At 46.4% G+C, this 21,857-nt stretch overlaps 1 protein-coding gene across 4 annotated transcripts in view; it reads right to left on the bottom strand.

Moving 5' to 3' along the window:
* Positions 1 to 21,857, bottom strand: part of NUP98 (nucleoporin 98 and 96 precursor) — a 73,362-nt gene that overhangs the window by 13,744 nt on the left and 37,761 nt on the right. For all 4 annotated transcript variants that reach the window (XR_014788916.1, XM_084842166.1, XM_084842165.1 and 1 more), the window contains 5 exons: positions 14,599 to 14,737; positions 14,300 to 14,477; positions 13,825 to 13,989; positions 12,358 to 12,534; positions 840 to 999 (listed from right to left, as the gene is read on the bottom strand). Coding sequence is in view for 3 of the 4 variants with exons in the window: in XM_084842166.1 (XP_084698292.1) it covers positions 840 to 999; positions 12,358 to 12,534; positions 13,825 to 13,989; positions 14,300 to 14,477; positions 14,599 to 14,737 (819 nt within the window). In the remaining variant the exon portion in view is untranslated. The remainder of the gene's footprint in view (positions 1 to 839; positions 1,000 to 12,357; positions 12,535 to 13,824; positions 13,990 to 14,299; positions 14,478 to 14,598; positions 14,738 to 21,857) is intronic.

The raw sequence follows: 21,857 nt of genomic DNA, 5'->3' as shown, positions 1-21,857 counted from the left end.
TATCAAATGCTGACATAGATAAAACCAATTGGCCCTTTCCTCAGAGGCCTTGCTCTGGGTATCTTCTGAGTCAGGGTTGGCGCAGACAGCAGAAGGGACCTTCCTGCACCTTGCACCTCTGGAGAGCCTAACGAATGTTCACCTGGCACCAACTTTGTCATCATGCAGGCACCAGGTGAAGACAGTCTTGCTTTACCTGACCTAAGGTGCAATTACATTACAATCATTCTTCTCGGCTGCAAATTAAGATTGTGGGTTTTATTATTGTTTTAACTAATAATAGTTATCATTTTATATGGGGATTTTATATACAGTGAACGGCACTGGATACACTAATGGAAGGAGAGAATAGAAATGTTATTGGAGAAAACAGAGCAAGCTCTCTATAAGTTGCTCTCTGTTTAGTCATTTATTTCCTCCTCCTTTTGGAAAGGTAGCTTGTTTATTATTTTACAATTTATTTTAAAAATAAATTAAATTATTTAACAGAATGAGGCTAAGAGCCATTCCAGCAGGCTGTTGAGAGGGAGATGAGGAGGGAAGCGGGGCCATTCCACCAACCCTGCTGAAAGACTTAATTTGTTTTTCCTCTTCCCTCCCCATTCCTTTTCCCATGTGTGCTGTGTCTTTTTAGGTAGTTAAGCCTGTGGGCAGGGAGGGACTGTCTTGTTTTACTTGATTATATGTAACTTGCTCTAGGATCCTTTTTGGCTGAGGTGCAGGATAAAAATACTTCAAATAAATAGAGGCCAAGCAATGCAAGAGACCTCTGAGCAGATTCTCTAAGACTAACATTAAGAGTTTTTCCTTCATGGTGACACAAATACCAGGATTCTTACCTGAGAGATAGGTTTTCCGTCCTTGTGTCAAGGAGGAGATTGGAAGTCTTGGAGAGCAGATCTCTTGGGAAGTGTCCATCGGTGTAGCTTGCTTACCAAAACGGTGATCTAGGATCAAGTCCAAATCCTCCTCATCAGCAAGCAAAGAAGCCTTCATGATCTGGAAACAAGTGCAGAGCAAGTTCATCATATGCTGTACTCGTCTGATCATCAAAGAATTGATGCCTAAGTAAAACATGGCCCAAACCAGCTACCTCCTTTCCATTTGCATTAACACTTAGACCTGGTTTGCATGACATGACAGCCCACCACAGCTTAATTTACCTGCGGGGGCTGTCGCTTTGTGCTGGCCACCATTTTTGCATGGCGCCCACATGTCATGCAAACCCAGGCGATAGGGGTTCTCTGAGTGTTAGAGAACCCTCAAATAATTCATGGCTTGTTTTAATCCTCAAACAACCTCTGCCACCTGGGTTCACACAACACGATGAGCCACAGCAAGCCTGGTGCCTGCAGGTGGCACAATGCAACAGCCCCCGTGGGTAAATCATGCTATGGTGGGCTGTCATGTCGTGTGAATCAGGTCATAATATGATTTTTCTTATTTCATTAATTTATAAATATTTCCTTAGGGATGCTGGAGAAATTCGAGATGGACTAAAATGAGCTCGGATTTCTAAGAATCCGTCCCACGGAATCCGCTGCGGAGGGACCCGCTCAGGCTGCGCAGAGTCCGTGGACTTTCGGATTTCTTTTACTTTCCCAAAATTTACAGATATCTATTTGTAGGAAAATACACAAGTTTCTGCTGAGGAAACGTTGAATGGAATGGGGGGATAATATGCTAAATGTTATGTACTAAGGTAAATTATGTAAATACTTATGTAATTATTTGCATATTTTTCTGCATGACAAAACCAATATTCGCATCCGTCTGTGAATGGACGATGGACCAAAAAGCACCTGACAATCCACGAAACACAGATCGGGTGGATTTTACACAGTCCATATATCCCTATATTTTCTAGCTTACCCAAAATCCACACTAGAGACGACTGACATTATAAAACAAAATTAAGAACAGTGGTTTAAAGCATCATAAAACCAATTAATTCAGAGTTCAAGACTTAGGAAAGTGAAAAGGTCCTTGAACCCCAAAAGATACCAGTTTGGGCACCAGGCCAGCTACCCTGGAGAGGGCATGCCACAGGCAGGTGCCACCACTCAGAAGGCTCTCCCCAGTCACCACCCAACCAGCCCCAGTCAGTGGAGGCTCTGGGAGATAGGCCTCATCGTCAGACTCACATAGGCTGTGCACATATGGAGACAGGCCAGCCTTCGCATATTTATTTTACACACACAATCCCCCCTGCCCCCAAGTTCCCAACCATGAGGGGTTTCAAAGCGGCATCAACCCTTTAAATTGCGCCCCAAACAGACTGGAAGCCCATTCAGCATGGTGAGATCTGCTCCCAGCCACTCACCATGGTTATCCATATAGTAGCTGTGTTCCAACCCAACTGTCATTTCCCAGCAGACCTCAGCAGCAACCCCATGCACAGTGACATCAGGAGTATGCTGACACCATGGTTACACCAGCAGAACCAGGACCAAAGCCATTGTGACAGTGCACACAAGTCACACAATCAAAGCCACGTTACTGAGCACAATATGTAGTCATAGCACATCATCCCAGATGCCTGGGGAAGCCCTGTTTACTCAAGACCCCATGAGTCAATACCAATTTCCTGAACTGCAGAAGAATGTGCCAGAAACAAAACCAACGTTTCATTGTATGAAGGGCAGCTCTCACTTCAAATTCTGTACTCTGGCATGGATACTGGATATAAAAATCAAGATACATACATGCATCCATGGCAAGTGTGAAGGAATGTGTATGTAAGCCATATTTTACTTTGAAATATGAGAGCAGTAAAGAATACCAATAATTTTAATGTGTACCAGAGGGTCCAATTCAACAGAGACCCTCCTGTGTCTTCCATGTTCCCCTGTGGTACATCTGTTTAGGATCAGGGAGAGGGCCTTTCCGGCAGGCTAGGCTTTGGAAACCCTTCTCAAGGGACGTCTGACTTGCCCCCCTCTTTAATGGCTTTCCACTATATGGCAAGACCTTCCTTTTCAGAAAGGCTTTCAGCTATAAGATGCACTAGCCTTGCTTGTAGTCTTAGTCTACCATGGGGATCATTTTAATAATGATAATAGAATAGTAGGGTTGGAAGGGGCCCATAAGACCATCGAGTCCAACTCCCTGCTCAATGCAAGAATCCAAGTCAGACCATCCCTGACAGATGGCTGCCTAGCCTCGTCTTGAATGCCTCCAGGGTGGGAGAGCCCACTACCTCCCTGGGTAATTGGTTGTATTGTCATATTGCTCTAACAGTCAGGACGTTTTTCCTAATGTTCAGCCAGAATGTGGCTTCCTGTAACTTGAGCTCAGTATTCCGTGTCCTGCATTCTGGGATACTAGAGAAGAGATCCTGGCCTTCCTCTCTGTGACAGCTTTTCAAGTACTTGAAGAGTGCTATCATATCTCCCCTCAGTCTTCTCTTCACAAGGCTAAACATGCCCACTTCTTTCAGTCTCTTCACAGGGCTTTGTTTCCAGTCCCCTGATCATCTTTGTTGCCCTCCTCTAAACCCTTTCCTCCTTAAAGTGTGGTGCCCAGAACTGGACACAGTACTCCAGATGAGGCCTAACCAGTGCTGAGTAGAGGGGAATGAGTACTTCCCGGGATTTGGAAGCTATGCTTCTATTAATGCAGCCCAAAAGAGCACTGGCCTTTTTTGCAGCCACATCACATTGTTGGCTCATATTCAGCTTGTGATCAACAACAATTCCAAGATCCTTCTCGCTTGTAGTATTGTTGAACCACATATCCCCCATCTTCTAACTGTGCATTTGGTTTCTTTTTCCTAGGTGCAGAACTTGGCATTTATCCCTATTAAATGTCATTCTGTTGTTTCTGCCCAGAACTCCAGTCTATCCAGATCACTTTGAATTTTGTTTCTGTCTACCAAGGTACTAGCTATCCTGCCCAATTTTGTGTTATCAACACATTTGATCAGCATTCCCTGCACCTTCTCCTCCAAGTCATTCATAAAAATGTGGAAGTGCACTGCGCCCAGGACTGAGCCCTGCGGTACCTCACTCGTTACCTCTCCCCAGTTGGAGAAGGTCCCATTGATAAGCACTCTTTGAGTCCGATTCTGTAGCCAACTGTGGATCCACTGGATCATTTTTCATCTAGCCCACTTTGAGCTAGTTTGCTCATCAGGATATCATGGGGCACTTCGTCGAAAGCTTTGCTGAAGTCGAGGTAGATGATGTCTACAGCGTTCCCACAGTCCACAAGGGAGGTTACTTGATCAAACAATGAGATCAGATTCATCTGGCAGGATTTGTTCTTGACAAATTCATGTTGGCTTTGAGTAATCACTGCATTGTTTTCCAGGTGCTTACAGACTGATTGCTTTATCATCTGCTCCAGAATTTTCCCAGGGATTGATGTCAGACTGCCTGGTCTGTAGTTCCCAGATTCCTCCTTTTTACCCTTTTTGAAGATAGGGACCACATTAGCCCTCCTTCAGTCACCTGGCACTTCCCCCGTCCTCCATGATTTCTCAAAGAGAATAGACAGTGGTTCTGAGAGTTCTTCTGCCAGTTCCTTTATTACTCTAGTATGCAGTTCATTTGGCCCTGGAGATCTGAACTCATTCAAAGTATTTAGGAGTTCCTTCACCATATGCCTATCGATCTCAAGCTGCAATCCCGCCCTTTCAGCCTGTACTTTGCCTTTGCCAGGGGGGTCATAGACCCTCTTTTGAGAGAAGACAGAGCCAAAGTAGGAATTGAGCACTTCTGCCTTTTCTTTGTCATCTGTTATCATTTTGCCATCCTTATTTAATAGCTGAACAACCATTTCTTTCCTCTGTCTTTTACTATGCACGTAGCTGAAGAAAACCTTTTTGTTGTTTTTAGCATCCCTCACTAACCTCAGCTCGTTCTCTGCTTTAGCCTTCCTGATGCCATCCCTGCAATTCTGTGCTAGCTGCCTGTACTCTTCCTTTGTTATTTGGCCTTCTTTCCACTTCCTATATGTGTCCTTTTTTGTTCTCAGGTCATCCCTAAGCTTTTTGTGAAGCCACATTGGCTTCTTCTGTTGTCTTCCACCTTTTCTTCTTGTTGGAATTGTGCCTTGAGAATTTCCTTTTTTAAAAACTCCCACCCGTCTTGGACTCCTTTTCTCATTAGAGTCGCTTGCCAGGAGACCTTACTTATCTTTGTTTATTAAAAATAATAAACATTTAATAAACATTTAGTTTATTAAAATTGGATTTCCTAAAGTCCAGGGTACGCATTTCGCTACACTTGGCTTTTGCTTCCCTTAGAACCAAGAACTCAAGTACAACATGGTCGCTTTCCCCCAGAGTTCCTGTAACTGCTACTTATAGAATCATAGAATAGTAGGGTTGGAAGGGGCCTACAAGGCCATCGAGTCCAACCCCCTGCTCAATGCAGGAATCCTTTATCCACTAAGTCATCTCTGTTGGTTAAGATCAAGTCAAGGACAGCCAATCCTCTAGTTCCTTCCTCAACTTTCTGTAGGAGGAAGTTATCTGCCACACAAGTCAGGAATTTCCTGGAGGGGCCATGTTTTGCAGAATTTATCTCCCAACAAGGATCAGGGAAATTGAAGTCCCCCATTACTACTACATCATGCTTCCTTGAAACACTGGCTATACACTTTCCAAAAGTTTCATCCTCGTCTTTTCTTTGATTGGGTGGCTGGTAGTAGATTCCAACCACCAGATTCCTGTTATTCTTTGCTCCATTTATTTTATCCCAGATGCTCTTGATGGGCCTCCCAAGCTCATCCTCCTGTATTTCTGTGCAGAAATATTTTTAACATACAGTGCAACCCCACCTCCCTTTCTGTTCCTCCTGTTCTTTTTGAACAAGTTATATCCTTCAACTGCTGTATTCCAGTCATGAGAGTCATAGAATCATAGAATATTAGGGTTGGAAGGGGCCTATTAAACCATCGAATCCAACCCCCTGCTCAATGCTGGAATCCAAGTCAGAGCATCCCTGACAGATGGCTGTCCAGCCTCATCTTGAACGCCTCCAGTGTGGGAAAGCCCACCACCTCCCTAGGGAATTGGTTTCACTGTTGTATTGCTCTAACAGTCAGGAGGTTTTTCCTGACGATCAGCCAGAATCTGGCTTCCTGTCACTTGAGCCCATTATTCCGTGTCCTGCACTCTAGGAGGATGGAGAAGAGATCCTGGCCTTCCTCTCTGGGACAACCTTTCAAGTCCTTGAAGAGCGCTATCCTATCTCCCCTCAGCCTTCTCTTTTCAATGCTAAACATGCCCAGTTCTTTCAGTCTCTCCTCCTAGGGCTTTGTTTCCAGTCCCCTGGTCATCTTTGTTGCCCTCCTCTGAACCCTCTCCAGTTTGTCTGCATCCTTCTTAAAGTGTGCTGCCCAGAACTGGACACAGTACTCCAGATGAGGCATAACCAGGGCTGAGTAGAGGGGAACTAGTACTTCCCGGGATTTAGAAGCTATGCTTCTATTAATGCAGCCCAAAAGAGCACTGGCCTTTTTTGCAGCCACATCACATTGCTGGCTCATCTTCAGCTTCTGATTGACAATTCCAAGATCCTTCTCGCTTGTAGTATTGTTGAGCCAACTATTCCCCATCTTGTAACTGTGCATTTGGTTTCTTTTTCCTAGATGCAGAACTTGGCATTTATCCCTATTAAATGTCATTCTGTTGTTTTCTGCCCAGCACTTCAGCCTATCAAGATGGCTGTGAATTTTGATTCTGTCTTCCAAAGTATTAGCTATCCCGCCCAATTTTGTGTCATCTGCAAATCTGATCAGCATTCCCTGCACCTCCTCCTCCAAGTCATTCATAAAAACGTGGAACAGCACTGAGCCCTGCGGTACCCCACTTGTTACCTCTCCCCAGTTGGAGAAGATTCCATTGATAAAGATGGAATCCTCATCAGGATATCATGGGGCACTTTGTCGAAAGCTTTGCTGAAGTCGAGGTATATGATGTCCACAGCATTCCCACAGTCCACAAGGGAGGTTACCTGATCCAAAAATGAGATCAGATTCATCTGGCAGGATTTGTTCTTGACAAATCTATGTTGGCTTCAAGTAATCGCTGCATTGTTTTCCAGGTGCTTACAGATGGATTGCTTTATCATCTGCTCCAGAATTTTCCCAAGGACTGATATCAGACTGACTGCTCTGTAGTTCCCAGGTTCCTCCTTTTTGCACTTTTTGAAGATAGGGACCACATTAGCCCTCCTCCAATCATCTGGCACGTCACCCATCCTCCATCATTTCTCAAAGAAAAAAGACAGCAGTTCTGAGAGTTCTTCTGCCAGTTCCTTTATTACTCTGGGATGCAGTTCATCTGGCCCTGGAGATTTGAACTCATTCAAAGTCATTAGGTGTTCCTTCAGTCACCCCACCAAATCTCAGTTACACCTATCAAGTCGTAATTTCATTCCTGTATTAAGAGTTCGCAGCTGTATTAAGATGCAGCTAGCTCAAAGCTGAAAGGACAGCTAGCAGCCGATGGTGCTGGTGGTGAACGATGAATCCGATGTTCTAAAGATCAACACACCATAGGAACCTGGAATGTAAGATCTATGAGCCAGGGCAAATTGGATGTGGTTATTGGGGAGATGTCAAGATTAAATATAGACGTTTTGGGTGTCAGTGAACTGAAATGGACTGGCATGGGCCACTTCACATCAAATGACCACCAGATCTACTACTGTGGACAAGAGGACCACAGAAGAAATGGAGTAGCATTCATAATTAATAATAAAGTGGCTAAAGCAGTGCATGGGTACAATCCAAAAAATGACAGAATGATCTCAATTCAAATTCAGGGCAAGCCATTTAACATCACAGTGATCCAAATATACGCCCCAACCACAGATGCTGAAGAAGCAGAAGTAGATCAGTTCTATGAGGATCTGCAGCACCTACTGGATAGTACGCCAAAAAAAGATGTTCTTTTCATTACAGAAGACTGGAATGCTAAGGTGGGTAGTCAAACAACACCTGGAATTACAGGCAAGCATGGTCTGGGAGAACAAAATGAAGCAGGACATAGGCTGATAGAATTTTGCCAAGACAACTCACTGTGCATAACAAACACTCTCTTCCAACAAACTAAGAGACGACTTTATACATGGACTTCACCAGACGGTCGACACTGAAATCAGACTGACTACATCCTTTGTAGCCAAAGGTGGCGGACATCTATGCAGTTGGTAAAAACAAGACCTGGAACTGATTGTAGTTCAGATCATGAACTTCTTATTGCACAATTTAGAATCAGACTAAAGAGAATAGGGAAGACCCACAGATCAGTCAGATATGAGCTCACAAATATTCCTCATGAATATGCAGTGGAGGTGAAGAATAGATTTAAGGGACTAGATTTAGTAGATAGGGTCCCGGAAGAACTATGGACAGAGGTTCGCAACACTGTTCAGGAGGTGGCAACAAAAAATGACCCCAAGAAAAAGAAAACCAAGAAGGCAAGGTGGCTGTCTGCTGAGACACTGGAAGCAGCCCAAGAAAGAAGGAAAGCAAAAAGCAACTGTGATAGGGGGAGATATGCCCAATTAAATGCAAAATTCCAGAGGTTATCCAGAAGAGATAAAGAATTACTTTTAAACAAGCAATGCGTGGAAGCAGAAGAAGATAATAGAATAGGAAGGACAAGAGACCTCTTCCAGAAAATTAGAAACATCGGAGGTAAATTCCAGCAAAAATGGGTATGATCAAAAACGAAGATGGCAAGGACCTAACAGAAGCAGAAGAGAGCAAGAAAAGGTGGCAATAATATACGGAAGATCTGTATAGGAAGGATAATAATATCGTGGATAGATCTGACGCTGTGGTCAGTCAGCTAGAGCCAGACATCCTGAAAAGTGAGGTTGAATGGGCCTTAAGAAGCATTGCTAATAACAAGGCAGCAGGAGATGACGGTATCCCAGCTGAACTGTTTAAAATCTTGCAAGATGATGCTGTCAAGGTGATGCATGCCTTATGCCAGCAAATTTGGAAAACACAAGAATGGCCACCAGATTGGAAAAAATCAACTTATATCCCCATACCAAAAAAGGGAAGCACCAAAGAACGTTCCAACTATTGAACAGTGGCACTTATTTCACATGCCAGTAAGGTAATGCTCAAGATCTTGCAAGGTAGACTCCAGCAATTCATGGAACGAGAATTGCCAGATGTACAAGCTGGGTTTCGAGAAGGCAGAGGAACTAGAGACCAAATTGCCAATATCCGCTGGATAATGGAGAAAGCCAGGGAGTTTCAGAAAAACGTCTATTTCTGTTTTAGTGACTATTCTAAAGCCTTTGACTGTGTGGATCATAACAAATTGTGGCAAGTTCTTGGTGGTATGGGGATACCAAGTCATCTTGTCTGCCTCCTGAGGAATCTGTATAACGACCAAGTAGCAATGGTAAGAACAGACCACGGAACAATGGACTGGTTTAAGTTTGGGAAAGGAGTACGGCAGGGTTGTATACTCTCACCCTACCTACTCAACCTGTACACAGAACACATCATGCGACGGGCTGGGCTTGATGAAGCCAAGGCTGGAGTTAAAATCGCTGGAAGAAACATTAACCATCTCCGATATGCAGATGATACCACTTTGATGGCTGAAAGTGAGGAGGAGCTGAGGAACCTCATGACGAAGGTGAAAGAAGGAAGTGCAAAAGCTGGGTTGCAGTTCAACCTCAAAAAAACCAAGATTATGGCAACCAGCTTGATTGATAACTGGCAAATAGAGGGAGAAAATGTGGAGGCAGTGACAGACTTTGTCTTTCTAGGTGCAAAGATTACTGCAGACGCTGACTGCAGCCAGGAAATCAGAAGACGTTTACTTCTTGGGAGGACAGCAATGACAAATCTTGATAAAATAGTGAAGAGCAGAGACATCATGCTGACAAGAAAGGTCTGCATAGTTAAAGCAATGGTATTCCCCGTAGTAACCTATGGCTGCGAGAGCTGGACCATAAGGAAGGCTGAGTGAAGGAAGATAGATGCTTTTGAACTGTGGTGCTGGAGGAAAATTCTGAGAGTGCCTTGGACTGCCAGAAGATCAAACCAGTCCATCCTCCAGGAAATAAAGCCAGACTGCTCACTTGAGGGAATGATATTAAAGGCAAAACTGAAGTACTTTGGCCACATCATGAGAAGACAGGACACGCTGGAGAAGATGCTGATGCTAGGGAAAGTGGAAGGCAAAAGGAAGAGGGGCCGACCAAGGGCAAGATGGATGGATGATATTCTGGAGGTGACGGACTCGACCTTGGGGGAGCTGGGGGTGGCAATGGCCGACAGGGCTGGTCCATGACGTGGGCTGGTCCATGAAGTCACGAAGAGTCGGAAGCGACTGACCGAATAAACAACAACAACAAATAAGAGTTCAAGTTTGTTCTGTTTGTTTCCCATATGCTGTGCACTAGTATATAGACATGGAAGACCATGTAGTTCATGGTCTGACTTTCTTCCTAGATATTTGTGAAGACTATTATTGGGTGCTACTGGAGCTGTTCTCGCCATTGCGGTGCATGAGCCTTCATCCATTGTTACCCCCAACTTTACGTCTTCCTTCCCTGTAGCCTTCGGTTTAAACCCTCCTGATATAGTTCTTCATGCTGTGGCCAAACACATTCTTCCCAGCCTTTGTGAGGTGCAACCCTCTCTTGCCAACAGTCCATCTTCCAGGAAGTATGGCCCGTCGTCCCAGAATCCAAATCTCTCTCGTCGGCGCCACCTTCGTAGCCACTCATTCACCCAGAGTATTTTTCTTTCCCTTTCTATCCCTCTTCTAACTACTGGAAGGATGGATGAGAAAACTATCTGAGCCCCAAAGTTCTGGAGTTTCCTTCCCAAAGCTTCAAAGTCTGGCAAGATTTATTCATAGCTCCGCTTAGCGGTATCATTTGTTCCCACATGGATGAGAAGAAAGGGATACCTGTCAGTGGGCTTTATGAGTGCAGGCAACCCTTCAGTCACATCTCTAATCTGTCCTCCTGGAAGACAGCATACCTGGCGAGTCCATGGGTCTTCGCGACATACTTGGGTTTCGATCCCAGGCAGCAAGGAGTCTCCCACTACTACTACTACTCTTCTCCTCCTCTTGTTGTAGGCCTGGGTTTCATCGCCTCTGCTTGGCTGACCTTCAGCCTCTTGCTCACTCTCCTGCGGGGTCCCTTGTAATTCTTCCTCTGCAGGCTGTCCTCCAGTCTCATCCTCAAGTACCTGGAAATGGTTCCATAGTTCCAATGCTTCCACTGGTGTAGAATGGCTTCTAGTTCTTCTGCTCTTAACTGTCACCCTTTTCCAAGGAGTATCCCCGACTTCATTTTTCCTCACCTCAGCATTTCCCTCTTCTGCCTCAGCTTACTGTTGCTCTTCTAACTCCTGTACAGCTTTGCTGCTGTAGTTCCACCATTCTGACCAAGAACTCTTCGTGTTCTCTTATTCCCTGGAGGGTCAACACTGGCCACTCCAGTCCGCTTACTTTTTCTTCCAGCAGCGTGATCAACTTCCACTTGTTGCAGGTGTAGGCCAGGTTGTTCTCAGGCAAGAAAACAAACATGGCACACACCTTGCAGGTCACCATCACTGGAGAGTCTTGTCCTTCTATAGCCTCTTTTCCCTTATTGTGTCTAGCTTTCTGATTGTTCTAGAGTAGCCTGTGCCTGGTCCTCTACTCACTGGAGGTTAAAAAGAGAGTCCCACTGGTATAGAAGTTTGTGTTACAAGACAAATAAATGAAAAAAAAAAGGTTTTAAAAAAATGTTACGGGCCTCCCCCTTGACCTCCCCTGCCAAACTCCTGTTTGCTCTCCCTAATAGCGTGCTCTGATCGCTCTCTTTCTCTGGGAACGTGCTTGCTTCTATAGTCCCTAGACCAGCTGAGCAGCTTTCTTTGCTCAGCTGGGAGGCGGGAAACAGACTGAAACTTCCTGCCTACACAGCTGCTGCGAGTATTCAAGCCACACCCCCTCAGTTCAATTGGATGCTTTATCTGTTCCTGTTTGCACATTTGTTTTATCTGTGACTATTAGCCACCTGGGACTTTTAAGACAAGGCGGAATACAGATTTCTAAATAAAAATAAAATATACATTCTAGTTTTCCTGAATAAAAAGCGAATTGATTTTTAAAATAACCCCCATATTTTAAAGAAACAACGTGTTTCAGAAGGCAAGCAAAACAGCAACTCAAGACAGCTTCCATTACATGGAACAGATTTGATATCAAGACAGATATCAGCAGCCAAATGGAGGACCTGACCAGGTAAACGGCACCGATTTTATTCATTCATTCATTCATTCATTCATTCTTCATTTCATTTCTATACCGCCCAATAGCTGAAGCTCTCTGGGTGGTTCACAAAAATTAAATACAGACGGAGAGAGATTCACCTGCAATGTGTGAGGGTTGATATCCAGAGAGGATGCAATGTGGGTGGAAGCTGGCACTGGCTCCTGATCCTCTGCGAGGCTCTCTTCCACAGTAAAATCTTGAACAGGCTCCTGAGTGATGTCTGCCATGTCACTGTCAAATTCCACAACCTTCCCCAGCTGTTCAACATCTGGGCTCTGCAGACACCAAAAGACAGGTTCAATCCAGTATAGGTCTAAAGCAATGGTGCATTAGTTGCTATGTTATGATTGATCCACAGAGCCCAGGCCTCCTGGACGCACCAGTCCTGGATTCAGCCTAATGTCCCACACCCAGAAGCTGCTGAGTAGGGTGGGCATAAACACCAATGTAATGCACTGACACAATGCACAGTATCATGCTGGCATCACAGTGTCTCTTCCAAAGAACTGAATTTCAAGAAATCACTTTAGGCAGGTAGAGGGAAGCAAATTATCAGAGCAGAAAAAGGGTAGTAACAGAAATCTGAACAGTTACAATTCTGTCATCACACATGGAATGCAGCACTGCTCACTCATACAAGACAGGGAACATGATCATGCATCAGCTTTTGCTAAAACGCAGGACAAGAGAATGCATCTGAGTGGCAATGTGGTTTCATCCAATCCTCTTGGAACCGTTAGGCACTCTCACTCTCAGCCCCCTCCCAGAACATTTAGAATGTGTTCTCTAGCAGCATCTATATTAGAAAGGGTCACATTTCTTACAAAAGAAGAGGTCAAGTGAATGGACTGTTTTAATCCTCTGCATGTACACACACATGCACGCATATCTGCTCTTGTTCTTTTTAAAAGAAATCACTAAGCTCATCGTGCAAGATGCTCTATTTCTAAGCCATGTTATCAAGGAGAAAACACAGTAAATTTCTCTATGGCCAGTTATCTTAGCCTAAATTCCCCAAAGTTTTACTCCAAACCAAGAACCATAGAGCTGCTTCTTACTACATGGTGGCAATAGCCCCATGTCAGGGATGGCTCTGTCCACTACACAAAAGTGCTGGCATTTCAGTTCCTTCTAGCCTGGTTTTATGCTTTGAGTAGAGTAGAAGCAACTTCAGCCCAATGAGGACTGAATTTTAAGAGGTCAATGCAGAAATCTTACATTTTCAGAGGCATCTTAGTTTTCTTGGGCATGCAGCTTATAGGTGAGCAAAGCATGCTGCTGCAGGCTGACTCTGTTCTGAGCTTAGCTCTTTACCTCCTGGCACTGTTAGGACCAGAAGAGGGAATGCAACCAGCCAGCTCAATGCCTTTCCTTGCCTTCAGCACCCATAAGGGAGGGCTTCAGCAATTAGACTTTGGAGTCGGGCGAGGAAAGAGATAAATGATCACACACAGAGAACCCCTGTTCTTAAGGTGGTCAGGTCTGGCCACCATCCCTGCCATAGAGCAACTTATTTTAACCTTCCCTTTTCTGAGGGCTCCAGTACACATGATCTTTTTTCCTACCTTGGAGGGAGGTGCTGGTTTCCCACTTAGAGCAGTTTGCTGAGACACCAACTGGCCTGGAGGGGCCACCTGAGCAGTTTTCAATTTCTTGGCCTCGGCTTTGGATGGGGGCTCCTGCTCTTCCTCATCAGAATCTTGCAAGCCATATTTTGAGAAGTGAGCCACCTGGACAGAAGCAAAAGCCAGAACTAATTGTACAAGACAGAAAATACCTTGTAGATATGACTAAGACAAAATGCCTATCAAATTATGATGGTGGCTTGTAGACACTTTTTGAAGATTCGCCTAAAGCATGGGGAAGTTTGTATTTTGCATGCCAATAAAAAGTCTAGGCTTTCCAACGATGATTGAAGCTATTTTCCCTCAACCCTTCTGGAGTGAGCTTTAAAATCTTCCAGGCCGTAGAGAAAAGGAGCAGATGCTACGGCTTCAGTATGGGAGCTCATTTGATTTATTCACACACAGTAGGTGTTACCTTGAATACCCATGAACCAGTTTCAGGGCGGTACTCCTTGAACTGGGCACCCTGTTTCCGAGACACAGCCTCTAGCCTGCCTTCATAGTTCATTTCTGCCAGCCGTTCTGGGCTCTTTATCAAGCAACGTGAGGTTTTGTCAGTGGGCCAAACTCCATCCAAAGTAACTTCAGCTCTCCTGTTAAAAAACAGAGGTTTGGAGACCTGAAACGCAAATACTCCTGCAGATAAACTTAAGAGTAAGCAGCATGTTTAAAGTAACAAGAACATGCAAGCCAGCATGAGGAGGTCTGCATTACCGATTTAAACCTTCCCCAATAGGTGGTTTCAGTTCATCATTGGGGTAGACAATAACTTCTTTCCTGCGGATGTGGACAAGCTCATCCAGGTTCAAGTTAGTCAGACTGACTTCGCCTTCAAAGTAGATTGAGCCATAGCCTAGAGAAAAGATGATGATAACCAAAGTGTTAGTACAAACTGGATTGTTGGTGGATTGGCTGGACTACATCAAAATCATCCTGGACACCAACGTGTGTCTTAGTAATGTTAAGTGTAAGCATGTGTAAACTGCCACACAGCTCCCAGACATGGTTGTGGGTTTGCATGCATACATACATCAGGCCTTTCCCATTAACAATGCAAATCTGGTTTTCCATTAATGTATTTCCACTGTGGCCTGGGTTGCTTCATCTTCCCCTCCAGTGACTTTAAAGAAGCATGCATATTGCATGCGGTGGAGCCTGGGGAAGGAGCCTGGGGAAGGAGGACCAGCCAGCAGCTGCACCAGGTGGAGCCTGAGCCTGCTTCTGCCCCCGCCCACAGGTACTTAAGGCGGGGCTGCCAGAGGCTGCTCGGGAAGGAGCCTGAGGAAGGAGGACCAGCCAGCAGCTGCACCAGGTGCATCCTGAGCCTGAGCCTGCTTCTGCCCCCGCCCACAGGTACTTAAGGCGGGGCTGCCAGAGGCTGCTCGGGAAGGAGCCTGGGGAAGGAGGACCAGCCAGCAGCTGCACCAGGTGGATCCTGAGCCTGAGCCTGCTTCTGCCCCCGCCCACAGGTACTTAAGGCGGGGCTGCCAGAGGCAGCGCCTCAGCGTCGCGCCAAGTGCGACGCTAAGTGCGCACTTAGCGTCGCACTTGGAGTCGCAAGATCTACCCACCTGCCTCTCCAGAGACACCAGCAGCCACAACACCAGCAGCAAATAGCAGCAGCAGCAGAGGGCAGCAGCTTTAAAGACCAGGGGAAGGGGCAAACGTGGACTATCTGCTCCTTCTTAGCTGCTGTTCTCTTTTATCTCTTTTATATTCTTTTAAACTGTTGTATATTTTATATCTTAATATTTTAATATGTGCCTGGGAGGACTATTGGACAACTCAGGGGGTGGGGGAGGTGCCACCATAACTGTGGTCACGGGCAGGGGGAGGTATGGCGTTGGGGGATTAACAGGCCAGCTGAGGAGAAGAGGGGCTAGACACCTTACAGCTGTCCCCTCTTCTGGTTCTTCCCCCAACCTGATGGTTCCTGGCAGCCTTACCAGTCTGCCCTCGGGTCTGGTGGTGCTGCTGCTGAATGCCAGGTCGGCCCAAAATAAGACCTCCCTCATCCATGATTTGATTGTGGATGAGGGGGCTGACCTGCCATGTATTACTGAGACCTGGGTGGGGGAACTGGGAGGGGTCACTCTCTCCCAGCTGTGCCCTCCTGGGTACTCAGTGCAGCACCAACACCGACTTGAGGGTCGGGGAGGGGGGGGTTGCTGTGGTCTATAGGAATTCAATCTCCCTCTCCAGGCTTCCTGCTCATTCGAGTGCAGATCTTGAGTGTCTGTACCTTGTGTTGGGTACCCGGGACAGATTAGGGATTCTGTTGGTGTACCGCCCACCCCGCTGCCCATCAGACTCCCTGCCTGAGCTGACGGAGGTGGTCTCGGACTTGGTGTTGAGGACCCCCAGGATGATGGTCCCGGGGGATCTCAACTTCCATGCTGAGGCCGCTGTATCCGGGGCGGCTCAGGACTTCATGGCCGCCATGACAACCATGGGGCTGTCCCAACATGTCATTGGCCCAACGCATATAGAAGGACACACGCTTGATCTGGTTTTCTCGACTGAGCAGGAGGATGGTGATCTGAAAGTAGAGGAATTAACATCTGTCCCTTTGTCATGGTCAGATCACTTCCTGCTGAGGTTTAGACTTCTGGCGGCCTTTCCCCTCTGCAAGGGTGGGGGACCTATTAAAATGGTCTGCCCCCGGAGATTAATGGATTCCGATGGATTCCAGAGGGCTCTGGGGGATTTTCCTGCTGGTATGGCTGGTGCTCCTGTCGAAGCCCAGGTCGCTCTGCAGAATGCAGAGATGACTCGGGCGGTTGACACGATCGCACCCAAGCGCCCTCTCCCTCTGAGCAGAGCCCGGCCAGCTCCTTGGTATACACCTGAGCTGAGGGCAATGAAGCAAGAGGGGAGACGGCTAGAACGCAGGTGGAGAAAAACTTGTGCTGTGTCTGACCGAACACAGGTAAGAGCCCACTATCGAGCCTACTCTGTGGCGGTGAGGGTGGCAAAGAGGCAGTTCTTTTCCACCAGCATTGCATCTTCTCAGTGTCGCCCGGCGGAGCTTTTCCGAGTGGTTCGCGGCCTGTTACATTCTGGGCCAGGGAGAGAGACGGTGGAACCCTCGGTAGCACGCTGTGACGGGTTTGCGCAGCACTTTGAGGATAAAGTCGCTCAGATTCGTCATGAATTGGACACCACCATTAATGCAGTTCCATTGGTAGAGGCGTTCAGAGCACCGTCTGGTCCAGTTTTATTGGATGAGTTTCAGTTACTGAGGCCTGAGGATGCGGACAAGGTGCTTGGCCAAGTCCAATCGACCACTTGTGTGCTTGACCCTTGCCCTTCATGGCTTATTAAATCAAACAAGGAGGGGTTGTCCGGCTGGGTCCAGGAGGTTGTAAATTCCTCCTTGAGAGAGGGAGTGGTGCCTGCCACTTTAAAAGAGGAAGTAATTAGACCACTCCTGAAAAAGCCTAACCTGGACCCAGAGGATGTTAACAATTATAGGCCAGTGGCCAACATCCCCTTCCTGGGCAAGGTGCTTGAGCGGGTGGTTGTAGGACAGCTCCAGGCACTCTTGAATGAAACGGATTATCTAGATCCATTTCAATCGGGCTTCAGGCCTGGTTTTGGAACGGAAATTGCCTTGGTCGCCCTGTGGGATGACCTCTGCCGGGAGAGGGACAGGGGGAGTGCGACCCTGTTGATTCTCCTGGACCTCTCAGCGGCTTTCGATACCATCGACCATGGTATCCTTCTGGATAGGTTGTCTGGGTTGGGAGTTGGAGGCACTGCACTACAGTGGTTCCGCTCCTACTTGGATGGCCGATTCCAGAAGGTGGTGCTGGGGGATTATTGCTCTGTGCCATGGCAATTGTGCCATGGGGTTCCACAGGGCTCTATTCTATCCCCCATGCTGTTTAACATCTACATGAAACCGCTGGGGGAGGTTATCCGGAGGTGTGGGCTGAGGTGCCATCAATATGCGGATGACACCCAGCTCTACCTCTCTTTCTCATCAAAACCAGGTGAGGCAGTGGCTGTTCTGAACCAGTGCCTGGGCACGGTAATGGACTGGATGAGGGCCAAAAAACTGAAACTCAATCCAGACAAGACGGAGGTACTGTTAGTGGGTGGTTCGTCTGCCCGGCTAGGTGATAATCAACCTGTTCTGGAGGGGGTTGCACTCCCCCTAAAGGATCAGGTTCATAGTTTGGGAGTGCTCTTGGATCCAGAACTGTCACTTGAGGCACAGGTGAACTCAGTGGCACGGAGCACTTTTTATCAGCTTAGGCTGGTATACCAACTATGCCCTTATCTGGACAGAGATAGCCTAGCTACAGTTATCCATGCTCCGATAACTTCTCGTCTGGATTACTGCAATGCGTTATACGTGGGGCTGCCTTTGAAAATGGTCCGGAAACTTCAGCTGGTCCAAAATAGGGCAGCAAGATTGTTAACAGGGACTGGCCTGCGAGCACATATTACGCCAGTACTTTTCCAGCTGCACTGGCTGCCGGTCCATTTCCGGGCCCGATTCAAAGTGCTGGTGTTAACATTCAAAGCCCTTAACGGCTTGGGGCCAGGTTCCCTGAAGGATCGCCTCCTCCCATATGTGCCTGCCCGGACCTTAAGATCATCGTCAGCGGCCCTTCTCCGTGAGCCCCTGCCAAAGGAAGTGAGGCGGGTGGCTACTAGGAGGAGGGCTTTTTCTGTTGTGACACCCCGGCTCTGGAATGAGCTCCCTAGTGAGGTTCTCCTGGCGCCTACATTGTACTCCTTTCGGCGCCAGGTGAAGACCTTTTTATTTTCCCAGGCATTTCAGCTTTCTAAATTTTTATCTTTGCTGTTTTAAATCTGTATTTTAAACTCCTGTACTGCTGCTAGGTTTTATTGTGGTTGTATTGTTATATTGTGGTTTTAATGTTCTATATATTTTAAATTGTTTTATTGTGTGTTGTTTGGTTTTAGTTTTTGTGAACCGCCCAGAGAGCTTCGGCTATTGGGCGGTATAGAAATAAATAAATAAATAAATAAATAAATAAATAATGCGGTTTTGTCATCAGTACTGCAGCTTCCTGATACTATTTGTGATCACCATCCAACAGAGTTCGATGGGATTAAGAGCACCTAACTCTGTGCAGGACTGTGGCATGGATTTTTATAGGAATATTTATGCTTTAGCATGATGTGAGTCCTCTTCATGGATCGCTACCTTGTTGTGGCGAAGGGGCTTGCGTAACTCAGTGAAGCCATAAGCTATGCCGTGCAGGGCCACCCAAGACGGACAGGTCATGGCAGAGAGTTCTGACAAAATGTGGTCCACTGGAGAAGGAAATGGCAACCCACTCCAGTATTCTTGCCAAGAAAACCCCATGGAACGTTGTTGTTGTTGTTGTTCAGTCGTGTCCGACTCTTCGTGACCCCATGGACCATAGCACGCCAGGCCTTCCTGTCCTGCGCTCTCTCCCGGAGCGTGCTCAAGTTCATATTCATTGCATCCGTGATGCTATCTAGCCATCTCATCCTCTGCCGTCCCCTTCTCCTTTTGCCTTCAGTCTTTCCCAGCATCAGGGTCTTTTCCAAAGAGTTTTCTCTTCGCATTAGGTGGCCAAAATATTGGAGCTTCAGCTTCAGTATCTGTCCTTCCAATGAGCACTCAGGGTTGATTTCCTTGAGGATGGACTGATTTGACCTCCTTGCAGTCCAGGGGACTCGTAAGAGTCTTCTCCAGCACCACAGTTCGAACGCATCAATTCTTCGGCACTCAGCCTTCCTTATAGTCCAGCTCTCACAGCCATACAATACTACTGGGAAAACCATAGCTTTGATTAGACGGACCTTTGTCGGCAAGGTGATGTCTCTGCTTCTTACTATGCTGTCTAGGTTGGCCATAGCTTTCCTCCCAAGGAGCAAGCGTCTTTTAATTTCAGGGCTACAGTCACCGTCTGCAGTGATCTTGGAGCCCAAGAAAGTAAAATCTGTCACTGCTTCCATTTCTTCCCCTTCTATATGCCAGGAAGGGATGGGGCCAGATACCATGATCTTCGTTTTTGTAATGTTGAGTTTCAAACCAGCTTTTGCACTCTCCTCTTTCACCCTCAACAAGAGGCTCTTGAGATCCTCTTCGCTTTCTGCCATTAGGGTGGTATCGTCTGCATATCGGAGGTTGTTGATAATTCTCCCAGCAATCTTAATTCCGACCTCTGATTCATCCAACCCGGCATTTCTCATGATGTACTCTGCATATAAGTTAAATAAGCAGGGTGACAATATGCAGCCTTGTCGTACTCCTTTCCCAATTTTGAACCAATCAGTTGTTCCATGTCTGGTTCTTACTGTTGCTTCTTGACCCTCGTACAGGTTTCTCAGGAGACAGGTAAGGTGGTCTGGTACTCCCATCACTTTCAGAATTTGCCACAGTTTGTTGTGATCCACACAATCAAAGGCTTTAGCGTAGTCAATGAAGCAGAAATAGACGTTTTTCTGGAATTCTCTTGCTTTCTCCATGATGCAGCGAATGTTGGCGATTTGATCTCTAGTTCCTCTGCCTCTTCGAAACCCAGCTTGTACTTCCGGTAGTTCTCCGTTCACATACTGCTGAAGCCTAGCTTGTAGGATTTTGAGCATCACCTTGCTGGCATGTGAAATGAGCGCAATGGTGCGGTAGTTTGAACACTCTTTGGCGTTGCCCTTCTTTGGAATTGGAATGTAAACTGACCTTTTCCAGTCTTGTGGCCACTGTTGAGTGTTCCAGATTTGTTGGCATATTGAATGCAGCACTTTAACAGCATCATCTTTTAGGATTTTAAATAGCTCGGCTGGAATACTGTCATCTCCACTAGCTTTGTTGTTACTAATGCTTCCTAAGGCCCACTTGACTTCACTCTCGAGGATGTCCGGCTCAAGTTCAGTGACCGCACTATCATGGCTATCAGGGACATTCAGATCTTTCCTGTATAGTTCTTCTGTGTATTCTTGCCACCTCTTCTTAATCTCATCTGCTTCTGTTAGGTCCCTGCCTTCTTTGTCCTTTATCATGCCCGTCTTTGCACAAAACGTTCCCTTGAGATCTCCAATTTTCTTGAAGAGATCTCTAGTCTTTCCCATTCTGTTGTTTTCCTCGATTTCTTTGCATTGTTCATTTAAGAAGGCCTTCTTGTCTCTCCTTACTATTCTCTGGAACTCTGCATTCAGTTGGATATATCTTCCCCTTTCTCCCTTGCTTTTCGCTTCCCTTCTTTCCTCAGCTACTTGTAAAGCCTCATCAGACAGCCACTTGGCTTTCTTGCATTTCTTTTTCTTTGGGACGGATTTCGTTGCTGCCTCCTGAACAATGTTACGGACCTCTGTCCATAGTTCCTCAGGCACTCTGTCTATCAGGACTAATCCCTGAAATCTATTCCTCACCTCCACTGTATATTCATCAGGGATATGATTTAGGTCATACCTGAACGGTTTAGTGGTTTTCCCGACGTTCTTCAATTTAAGCCGAAATTTTGCAAGAAGCAGCTCATGATCTGAGCCACAGTCAGCTCCAGGTCTTGTTTTTACTGACTGTATGGAGCTTCTCCATCTTTGGCTGCAAAGGACATAATCAATCTGATTTCGATATTGACCATCTGGTGACGTCTTTACAGGATCGGATTTTCTTTTCACCACCAGACACATCCACAGCTGAGTGTCCTTTTGGGTTTGGCCCAGCCGCTTCACTCTTTCTGGCGCTACTTGGAAATCCCCTCTGCTCTTCCCCAGTAGCATATTGGACACCTTCCGACCGGAGGGACTCATCTTCCAGCGTCATATCTTTTAGCCTTGTGATACGTTGCATGGGGTTTTCTTGGCAAGAATACTGGAGTGGGTTGCCATTTCCTTCTCCAGTGGACCACATTTTGTCAGAACTCTCTGCCATGACCTGTCCGTCTTGGGTGGCCCTGCACGGCATAGCTTATGGCTTCACTGAGTTACGCAAGCCCCTTCGCCACAACAAGGCAGTGATCCATGAA

This window comes from Heloderma suspectum, chromosome 3, assembly GCF_057233095.1.
Source record: "Heloderma suspectum isolate Gila_16-S chromosome 3, 16-S_ref, whole genome shotgun sequence".
Lineage (NCBI taxonomy): Eukaryota > Metazoa > Chordata > Lepidosauria > Squamata > Helodermatidae > Heloderma > Heloderma suspectum.
This window is presented reverse-complemented; position numbering and strand designations above follow the sequence as displayed.